This window comes from Elephantulus edwardii, unplaced genomic scaffold (genome assembly GCF_000299155.1).
Source record: "Elephantulus edwardii isolate Elephantulus edwardi_28Jun2011 unplaced genomic scaffold, EleEdw1.0 scaffold00045, whole genome shotgun sequence".
In the NCBI taxonomy this organism is placed as follows: Eukaryota; Metazoa; Chordata; class Mammalia; order Macroscelidea; family Macroscelididae; genus Elephantulus; species Elephantulus edwardii.
Genome location: NW_006399795.1, coordinates 6,707,680 through 6,719,218, shown reverse-complemented (window position 1 = coordinate 6,719,218; position 11,539 = coordinate 6,707,680). Strand labels below are relative to the sequence as shown.

General features: G+C 40.1%; 1 protein-coding gene across 1 annotated transcript; it reads right to left on the bottom strand.

Moving 5' to 3' along the window:
• Positions 1-2,129: 2,129 nt before the first annotated feature.
• On the bottom strand, positions 2,130-10,137 carry LOC102867270 (cytochrome P450 2D14-like). The gene is made up of 2 exons (XM_006885911.1): positions 10,134-10,137; positions 2,130-2,842 (listed from the first exon to the last, which is right to left on the bottom strand). The coding sequence occupies exons 1-2, from the start codon at positions 10,135-10,137 to the stop codon at positions 2,130-2,132; spliced, it is 717 nt and encodes a 238-aa protein (XP_006885973.1).
• Between the last annotated feature and the right edge of the window lie 1,402 nt (positions 10,138-11,539).

Genomic DNA, 11,539 nt, shown 5'->3' with positions numbered 1-11,539 from the left:
CAAGTAAAATGAAATAATTGGCAACTTTAATCTTTTCTTCCTCTATAATGATGTTTCCTATTGATTCAGTGATGATGATTTTTGCTTTCTTAATATTGACATATAATCTATACTGTAGGTTGTAGTCTTTAATTTTAATCTTTTATTTTCCTTGATCTTCAGTGCATGTATCTTCTTCACTTTCTGCAAGCAAGGTTGTATCATCTGTTTAACACAAGCTGTTGATGAGTCTTCCTTCAATCCTGATGCTATATTCTTCTTCACAAAGTCTAGCTTCTCCAATGATTTGCTCAGCATACATTCTGAATATGTATGAAGAAAGGATATAGCACTGATATATACCTTCTTAATTTTAAACTATTCCGTGTTCCCTTGCTCTGTTCAGACATCATATTGGTCTAGGTATAGGTTTTTTATGAGCACAAATAAGTGTTCTGGGATTTCCATTCTTCTCAATTTTAGCCATAATTTGTTATGATCCATGCAAATACCTTTACATAGTTAATAAAACACAGGTAAACATCATTCTGCTATTCTTTGCTTTCAGCCAAGATACATCTGACATCAGCATTGATATCCTTTGTGCCACACCCTTCTCTGAGTCCAGCTTGAATTTGTGACAGTTCCCTGTCCATGTAATGTTTCAGACATTTTAAAATAATCTTCAGCAAGATATTAATTGCATTTGGTAATACTGATACTATTCTATAATTTCCACAGTCTATTGGATCACCCTTCTTGGAAAAGGTAACAAATATGGGACTCTTCTTGTCATTGGCCAGGTAATTATTGTCCATATTTGTTGATAGAGACTGGTGAGCATGTCTAGTACTGCATCTGCTTTCTTTTTTTTCTTTTTTTTGGTGTTTTCACATTGCATCTGCTTTCTTAAACATCTCAGTTGGTAGTCTGTCAATTCCTGGGGACTTGTTTTACTTATTTCTTGTCAATTCTTTCAGCACAGCTTGAATTTCTTCCTTCAGTGCAACTGATATTTGATTATATACTGCTTCCTGAAATGATCCAGTGGGGACCAATTTTGTTTGTTTGTTTTGTTACAGCGACTGTACATATCCTTTCATCATCTTCTGATACTTCCTGCATCATTTCACATTTCACCCAAAGAGGAGTTCTGGTGGTCTAATGTTAAGAAACTCTACTGCAATATAAAGGCACACAGTTCAAATCCACCAGTTGCTTTGGGGAGAAGGATGGGCCGTCTTCTCTCATGTAACTTACTGCCTCTGAAAATCCACTAGAGGATCAGCTATGGGTTGGTTCTGACTCAATGGCAAACAACAACTTGATCACATTTTACCCACAGAATTCATCAGTATTGTAACTCAACTCGAAGTTATTCTTCCAAACGGTTCTAAAGAATAAATTCAAGCCTTGAAACATTAGTAGGCATTGATAAGGAAAGAAGTTTGGAGCTACTAACTCTAGGGAGCTTTGGTGGCCTAGTGTTAAGAAGCTGCACTGCAATCCTGAAGGCATGAGTTTTGGATTCACCAGCTGCTCTGTGGGAGAAGGATGGGTAATCTCCTTCTGTGTGATTAACTGCCTCTTTAAACCTGCTCAAGGGTCAGCTATGGATTGGTTCTGATTTGATGGTATACAACAACAACAACGGAATAGTTGTCAGTTTGAACCTACCAACTGCTCCATAAAGGAAAGATAAGACACTCAGCTTTCATAAAAAAAATAAGATATATTTTAAAAGAAATATTTACAATCTCAGAAATTTGATTGTCACCCTCAATCAGTTTCAACTTCACAGCAGTGGGTTTGATTTTTGTTGTTTTGTCTCTGAGGGAGTGGGGGTAGATGTTAGACATTTCTTACATTTTCTGGTTTGTTTGGAGTGTTTTTTTTTTTTATTTTAAGTTATCTGTTGACTACAATTTGACTCCAAGTTGACTACAAACCATAGTGGATAATAGATATGGAACTTAGCTCTGTCCTCACAGTCTCCACCATACTCAAGCCATTTCACAGACACTGTTTCATCTTGTTGAGTCTTCTTTTTCATTGACCCTCTACTTTTTTTTTTCACGGTGGAGGAGTTGGGTTTAATACTGGGTAATTACTTCAGAGTGAAGCTGGGGAGCAGGTGAGGCTTGGAGTCTCTAGCGGGGCACAGCACACAGCTGGTAGGGGGCTGGAGTGTACAGGAAGTTATAGATGCCATGGTCGCTGGGCTGAGGCTGTCCAGGGAGCACGGAGAAGCTGAAACGCTGCAGGAGGCTGGTGAAGAAGAGGAAGAGCTCCATGTGAGCCAGGGGCTCTCCGAGGCAGGCGCGCCGACCTGCTGAGAATGGCATGAAGGCCTCCTGTTTCACGAAGTGGCCTTGATCATCCAGGAAGTGTTCTGGGTGGAAGCGAAAGGGCTTCTTCCAGACGGTCTCGTCCTTCAGCACTGATGACAGCTTGGTGATGAGCGTTGTCCCCTTGGGGATGAGGAAGCCTTGCACTTCAATGTCACGGAGAGTCATGTGAGGCAGGCCCAGCGGTACTATGTCCCCAAAGCGCTGCACCTCGTGGACCACAGCGGTGGTGAAGGGCATGTGGGCCTGGTCAGCCATCTCAGGGGCTCGGCCCTGCCCTATCACCTCATCAATCTCCTTCTGGACACGGTGTTGCACCTCCGGGTGCAGGAGCACGAGTAGGAGGACCCGGGCCAGGGTGATGGCAGTGGTCACCATCACAACCCCGAACAGGTCGGCCACCACCAGGCGAAGGTTGTCAACTGTGAAGCTGCTCTCAGGGTTCCCTTTGGCCTTCTGCACCTCATCCAGGAAGGCATCTGTCAGGGACACGTGTGGGGTGAGCAGAGGACCCTCTACTTTTGAAATCAGGATGTCTTTCTTCAAGGACTGGTGCCTCCTGACAATATACCCAAAGTATGTGAGACCGTTTCACCATCCTTACCTCAAAGGAACAATCTTATTGCACTTCTTCTAAAATAGATTTATTTGTTCTGTGGCATTCCATGCATTATACAATGCCCTTCTCCCACACTACAACTCAAAGGCATTGTTCTCCTTTGGTCTTCCTTATTCATTGTCCAACTTTTACAAGCAATTGAATATGCCATGATGTGGGTTAGAAACATTTCACTCTTTGAACTGACATCCGTGCTCTTTAACACTGTAAAGAAGTCCTTGACAGCAGATTTACCAACTGAAGCATGTCTTGGTTTTTTGACTGCTGCTTTCTTGAATGGAGACTGTGGATCCAAGAGTATTAAGTAATTGACAAATTCAAACTTTTCTCCACCTATCACAATGCTGTCTTTTGTTCCAGTTGTGAGGATTCAGTGAATGCTTCAAGTCTTCCTTAGTTTCTGCAGGCAAGATTGTGTCATCTGCATATCATAGGTTATTGATGTTGCTGTTATATGCTGTCAAGTTGCTTGCAACTCATAGCAACCCTATGTGTGATAGCTCCAAACTCTGCTCTATCCTGAGCCAACCTTATCATCTCTGACACAACTACCCGTTACCCCAGTCACTGAGGCAATCCGTACCATCTAAGATCTTCTCTACATTGTCCCTGCCCCTTCCCAAATCTTGATGCCACTTTTGCCTTCATATAATCCAGCTTCTCCAAGTATTTGCACTGCAAATAGATTCAATAGGTATGAAAACAGGGTACAGCCCAGGTACACACCTTTCCTCATTTTAAAACACACATTGTTGTTGTTGTTGTTATGTGCTGTCGAGTTGCTTGCGACAACCCTAAATTTTGCTTTGTCCTGTGCTAATCGCACCATCTCCGATACACCCATCCCAATTGCCCCAGTCACTGAATCAATCTACCTCATAGAGGGCCTTCCCCTCTTGCGCTGTCCCTCCACCCTACCAAGCATGATGTCCTCTCCAAAGACCTGTCCCTCCTTACAACATGTCCAAAGTATCTTAGACAAACCTCAGAATCCTTGCCTCCAAGGAGCCACCCAGTTTGACCCTTCGAGGATGAATCTGTTTGTTTTCCTAGCACTCCATGGTATCTTCAATACTCTTCTCCAACACCACAGCTCAAAGGTATCAATTCTCCTTCTATCCTCCTTAGTCATTGTACAACTCTCTGATGCCTAACAGGTGATTGCGAAGACCATGGCCTGTATCAGATGCACCTAAGTCTCCAGAGAGACACCATTGCTCTTCAGTACTTTGGAGAGGTCCCTAACAGCGGACTTTCCCATGGCAATGCGTCTTTTAATTTCCTGGCTACAGGTACCAAGAGTGTTGACTGTGGAGACAAGCAGACTAAAGCTGTGTACAATCTCAATCTCTTCACCACCCATCCTGATGCTGCCAATTGGCCCAGTGGTGAGAATCTTTGTCTTCTTGACATTGAGCCTCAATCCATATTGGAGGATTCAGTCTTTGACCCTCTGCAGCAAGTGCTTCAGGTCCTCCTCACTTTCCGCAAGCAGGGTTGTGTCATCTGCATATCGCAGATTGTTGATAGATCTTCCACCAGATTGTTGATAGATCTTCCACCAATCTTGACCCCACATTTCTCCTCATAGAGCCCAGCCCCCCAGATAATCTGTTCTGCATACAGGTTGAAAAGGTATGGAGACAGGACACATCCCTGGCGTATGCCTCTCCCAATTTTGAACCATGCAGTGTTTCCTTGCTCTATTCTGATGACTGCCTGCTGGTCCAAGTATAGTTTTCTCATTAGCACGATCAAGTGTTCTGGGATTCCCATTCTTCTCAGAGTCAGCCACAGTTTGTTATGATCCACACAGTCAAACACCTTTGCATAGTCAATGAAACACAGATAGGCATTCCTCTGGTATTCCCTGCTTTCAGCCAAGATCCATCTAACATTAGCTACAATATCCCTAGTACCATGACCCTTTCTAAACCCAGCCTGGACTTCTGGCAGTTCTCTGCTGATGTGCTGTTCCAGTCGTTTTTGGATAATCTTCAGTAGAATCTTGTTTGCATGTGAAATTAATGATATTGTTCTGTAGTTTCCACACTCTGTTGGGTCACCCTTCTTTGGGATGGGAACAAATATAGATCTCTTCCAGTCAGTTGGCCAAGCGGTTGTTCTCCAGATTTCTTGGCACAACTTGGTGAGCACATTCAGGGCAACATCTGTCAGCTGAAATATGTCAATTGGTATGCCGTCTATTCCTGGGGCCTTATTTTTTGCTATTTCCTTCAAAGCAGCTTGAACTTCTTCCTTCATCACCATAGGCTCTTGCTCATATGTTGTTTCATTAAATTCTTCTGTGTCTTCTAATACCTTTCAATACAGTGACTCAGTATATTCTTTCCATCTTCTTTTAATACTTCGTGGATCATTTAATATTCTGCCTAAAGCATCCTTTATTATAGCAACTCGAGGTTTGAATTTGTTCTTCAGTTCCTTGAGCTTAAGAAATGCTGATAAGTCATTGTGTAAAATTCGATGGAGATGAAAAGGTGAGGAAAAATGGAGTTGCTTTCATAGTTAAGAAAGCCATTGCTAGATCCATCTTGAAGTACAATATTGTGAGTGGCAGGGTAATATCCATATGCATACAAGGAAGGCCGGTGAATACCACTGTCATTCAGCTATATGCACCAATAACCAGAGCCAAGGAAGAGGAAATAGAAGATTTTTATCAACTTTTACAGTTGGAGATCGCTCGGACATGCAATCAAGATGCATTGATAATAATGGGTGACTGGAATTCAAAAGTTGGGAACAGAGAAGAAGATTCAGTAGTTGGGAAACATGGTCTCAGTGACAGAAATGGAGCTGGAGATAGGATGATCCAATTTTGCACAATGACTTATTCATTGCAAAAACACACATAACTCAACTTATTCATTGTTGCTGAATCAGAACTGACTCATAGCTGAGCCTCCAGTGAGTTTTTAGAGGCTGTGAACTGCACAGGAGAAGATTGCCCAACTTTCAAGGAGCATCTGGTGGATTTGAACCACCTGCCTTTGAGTTGGCAGCACAATGCCTTACCCACTAGATTAAGTCTAGGTACAGTTTTTGTGCAAGCAAGTGTTTTGAAATTCCCATTCTTCTCAATGTCAGCCATAATTTATCATGATCGACACAGCAAATGCCTTTTCTTTGTAAGTAAAGCACAATAAATATCTTTCTGATAGATTCTGCTTTCAATCAATATTATAATCTCAGTATTTTAATGACTCTTAAGTCTCCATTTTAACTTTTTCCTTTAACTCCTACTATAACATTTTTTTCATCTTTTCTTCACTTATACTTTCTTTCCAAATACATAAACCTTCTTTTTCTCTCAAATCATCTACCACTTACTATATTCTGTCAAGTTTAGCTTTCATTATCTGTCATACACTGTTATAACCAGACATTTTATTTTAATATAAAACTGCTACCTTTTTCTTTCTAAAAACTTTATTAACTGTTATTTTCTCTCTCTGGTTTTGCAGATTATGCTAAAATTTCCAATTTAGTTCTTTTGTTTGATCAAGTATTTTCAGTGAGTCAGGGAAGTAGAACTTATCACAAATGACAACTTTAAAATATCCATCATTGACTCTAATAATAATAAGAATTCTTTAAAGTGAAAGACTTGACAGACATCACAAAACTAATGCAAAGTCTATTAAAATAAACGAGAAGAAAGTTTTAGATAAGAAACATTCTTAAATGTAATGACTAATCTTGATTTTTAAGTTTTTATTGTTATTTAAGTGAAGTTTACAGAGCAAATTTATTTTTATTCAACCATTCAAGTACAAACGTACAAAGAACTGGAGTCAGAGAATCAAAGGGGCCGAACTCACTCAGCATTTCTTAAGCTTATGGAACAGAAGATCAAATTCAAGCCTCGAGTTGCAATACTTAAGGATGCTTTGGGCAGATTATTAAATGATCCAGGAAACATTAAAAGATGGAAAAAGTATACTGAGTCACTGTACTGTTGGACACAGGAGAATTTCATGAAACAATGTCTAAGCAAGAGCATGTGGTGATGAAGAAAGAAGTTCAAGGTACTCTGAAAGAACTGGCAAAAAACAAGTACCCAGTAATTGATGGTATACCAACTGACATATTTCTACAAACAGACGCTTCCCTAGCTGTGCTCACCAAGTTGTAGCAAGAAATCTGAAGGACAAACTCCTGGCCAACTAATTGTAAAATATCTATATTTGTTCCCATTCCAAAGAAAGGTGACCTGACAGTGTGGAAATTATTGAACAATATCATTAGTATCACATGTCAGCAACATTGTGATGAAAATTATCCAAAAATGACTGGAACAGCACATCAACAGAGACCTGCCAGAAGTGCAGGCTGAATTTAGAAGAGGCTGTGGTACTAGGGATATTGTAGCTAGTGTTAGATGGATCTTGGCTAAAAGCAGTACCAGAGGAATGTCTATCTGTGTTTCATTGACTATGCAAAGGCATCCGACTGTGTTGGTCACAACAAACTGTGGCTGACTCTCAGAAGAATGGGAATCCCAAAACCCTTGATTGTGCTAATGTGAAACCTATACTTAGACCAGGAGACAGTCATCAGGACAGAGCAAGAAAACACTGCGTGGTTCAAAATTGGGAAGGGTGTACGTTAGGGATATGTCCTGTCTCCATACCTTTTCAATCTTTATACAGAACAGATTATCCAGGAGGCTGGGCTCTATGAGGAGAAATGTGGCATTAGGATTGGCAAAAGACTTATCAACAATCTGCGTTATGCAGATGACACAATCCTGCTTGCTGAAACTGAGGAGGACATGAAGCACTTGCTGTAGAAAGTCAAGGACTGCAGCCTTCAATTATGGGTTAAAGTTCAACATCAAGAAAACAAAGATTCTCACCACTGGGCTGATTGGCAGTATCATGATAGATAGTGAAGAGACTGAGATTGCTAACAGTTTTAGTTTGCTTGGCTCTGCAATCAATACTCTTTGTACCAGCAGTGAGGAAATTAAAAGACATATTATGTTGGGAAATTCTGCTGTTGTAGGTCTCTTCAAAGTACTGAAGTGCAATGATGCCAGTCTGGAGATTAAGGTGCACCTGATCCAGGCCATAGTCTTTGCAATTACTTGCTCTACATCAGAGAGCTTGGCAATGACTAGGGTTGATAGAAAGAGAATTGACGCCTTTGATCTGTGGTGCTGGAGAAAAGTATTGAATATATCATGGACTGCTAAGAGAACCAACAGGTTCGTCCTAGAGAGGGTGAAGCCGGGCTGCTCCTTGGAGGCAAGGATTCTGAAGCTTCATCTGACATACTTTGGACATATTGCAAGATGGGACCAGTCCTTGAAGGGGGGCATCATGCTTGGGAGAGTGGAAGGACAGCTCAAGAGAGAAAGACCTTCTATGAGATGGATTGATTCAGTAATTGGGGTGATAGGGGTAGGTGTGTGGAGACAGTAAGATTGGCACAGGATAGAGGAGGGTTGTACACAGGGTCACTATGAGTTGCAGGTGACTTGACGGCACATAACAACAACAACAACAACATTGACTTCAGTGTTCACAATAGAATCACACTTTTCACAGTCCTCCTGTAACTGTGATTTCCATAAATCCTTTGATACCTCTCTATGTCTTCCCTTTCTTTAGCGATATTATACTGATCATCACTTTATTAGATATTGCCTTTCATTCATCTTAATGTGTGCCTTTATCTGTTTACTAATTTTTACTAAAGACCAGATGAGTTGAACAATGACATCAAGGCTAGCATCCCTCAAGAAAGCAGAAGGCCATTACAACGATAGAGAAAAAAAGACCAAATGAGTGTCAAAGAGACTCCTAAACTTGCACTGAAAGGAAAAGAAGCCCCCAAAATGAGAAGAAATGCTGAAGTAAGAGAGCTCAACAGGAGACTTTGGAGGGACGCTTGAGTAGCTGAAGCAAAGTATTATAAGGAAATGTTCAAGGAGCTAGGCTTAGAAAACCAAAGGGTAGAAAATGTTCAGCATTTCTCAAACTGAAAGAACTGAAGGAAAAAAATTAAGCCTTGAGGTGCAACATTAAATAAGGAAATCTGGTGGCCCTAATGCTAAGAAGCTGTGTTGCAATCCAGAAGGATGCAGTTTGAATCCACCAGCTGCTCCACGGGAGGAGGATAGGCAGTCTTGTCCCATGTGATTAACCACCTCTGAAAACCTCCTGGAGGGTCAGCTCTGGGTCAATTCTGACTGAATGATACACAACAGCAACATCCCTCCCATAGTGTTCTTGGTAATAATCCAAGAATGATTCTGTGTATAGACCTTCCCTTAGCTTTTTATAACAAGATCTTATAAAAATATTTGTCCTTTTATGACTGACTGATTTCACTTAGCATAATATCCTCTAGATGCATACACGTTATACAGGTTTCATGAATTCTTTGTTTTTAATGTTGCATAATGCTCCACTGTGTGAAATTACCATTGTTTCTTTGCCCATTCCAACAGAAAAAGTAGTCCAGTAGAGTGTTTTAATTATTGAACAATATCATCAATATCACATGCAAGTAAAATCATGTGGAAGAATAGTTTTAAAAATTACTGGAAGAGTACATCAACAATGAAAGTTCCAGAAACTAAAGCTGGAATCAGAAGCAGTCATGGAACAAAGGTCATCATTGCTGATGTCAAATGGGTCTTGACTGAAAGCACAAATACTAGAAGGGTGTCTGTATATTTTTTATTGACTATGCATTTGACTGGATCGTAATAAATTATGGATAAAATTAAGAAAAGAGAGAATACCAAAACAATCAATTATACTCATGCTAAGAAACAGTCATGCAGTTCTAACCTAAAGTTGATTTTTTTACATAAACTATCTTTATTTTTTTATAATAACATTTTTATTTTAATAAAGATTTTTCTTCAATATTCGTTCATTGGTCCATAGTTTCCTCTCTCTCCGCCCTTCCTGGTCCCCCAGTCCACTTTTCAGTGTACCCCCTATTCTGGATTATTGTCATACATATAATCATATATTTCTTTTAAATATTTCTTTATCCGTTCTAATGCAATATTGATTATCTATCCACTTTTTTCCTATTCTCTTCCCAACCCCCATGTATGTCCTGCTTTATAACAGTGGTGTTAGCAAATATTTGTCTTTTTGTGACTGAGATATTTCACTGAACATAGTGCCCTCCAGGTTTACCCATGTTGTGTAATGTTTTATGAGTTCATTGTTTTTCAGTTCTGTGTAGTATTCCATTGTTCATTGTGTGAATATACCGTTGTTTTCTTATCCATTTATTGGTGGGCACTTGGGTTGTTTCTATCTCTTTGATATTATGAAAAAAACAGCCATAAACATGGGTGTGCATATATCTGGTTAGGTGGCAGTTCTGGTTTCTTTAGGGTATAATCCCAGTAGTGGAATTGTTTGGGCAAAAGGTATTTCTATTTCCAACTTTTTGAGAAAGTGCCTAACTACCTTCCAGAGTGGTTGCATCATTTTACACTCCCATTAGCAGTGAATAAGGGTTCCAATCTCTCCACAACCTTGCCAGTGTTTATTGTTTGCTGATATGTTGAATTTTGCAATTGTTGCTGGGATGAGATGATATCTCATAGTTGTTTTTATTTGCATCTCTCTGATACCTGGGGCTTTAGAACATTTCTTCATGTGTTTGTTTGCCATCTTCATGTCTTCTTTGATGAAGTGTCTATTCAAATCCTGCGCCCATTTTGCATTTGGATTGTTTACCTTCTTCTTGTTGAGGTGTTGGAGTATTCTATACATTTTAGCTATAAGTCCCTTATCAGATAGGTCATTATTAAATATTTTTTTCCTCAGTCTGTATCTTTCTTTTTCCCTGTTGGAGAAGTTGTTTGATGTGCATTACAGATGACGGGTTTTAGCCATTACTTTAACCCCCTCTGGTCTTAATTGTGGACGTGTGGTCTTGCAAATGAGCAACAGCTGGAGGATCAATGTAACAGAGAACTCTCCACACTGAGTGTGTGTGTGTGTGTGTGTGAGAGAGAGAGAGAGAGAAAGAGAGAGAGAAACACCAGTACAAGGGTAGAAGGGCAACTGTGTGTAAGCATCCAGTGGCTTCCAGCTTGGCCCATTGCTTGCTAGTTTTGTGGGGAAAAACCCCAAACAAACAAACAAAAAACAGCCTGCATACCTTCATTCACATGATGTGAAAAAAACAGCCTGCATTCCTGCAATCACATGAGTTGTTCCTCTTACATCTTTTCACCAGACCCAAAAGGCCAGAGAGGAATTGGGGAATGGAGCCATGGATAGAGCTCTTAATATCTGACTATATGGATTTATGTAACTGAATGAGCACTTAATGTTATGTTGACTTGAGGCTTCTGATTAATAGTGTGCTATTAATCTTAGTGCATAGTATAATAAAAATAAGTCATCTGAATAGTAAAAGGGAGTGCTGCATGGTTTAAGATCAAGAAAAGTGTGTATCAGTGCTCTCTTTACTCTATATATATTCAGCATTTCCTAAGCTGAAGGAACTGAAGAGCAAATTCAAGCCTCAAGTTATAATACTTAAGGATAGTGTAGGCACAATGTCAAATGTAGGCCCAGGAAGC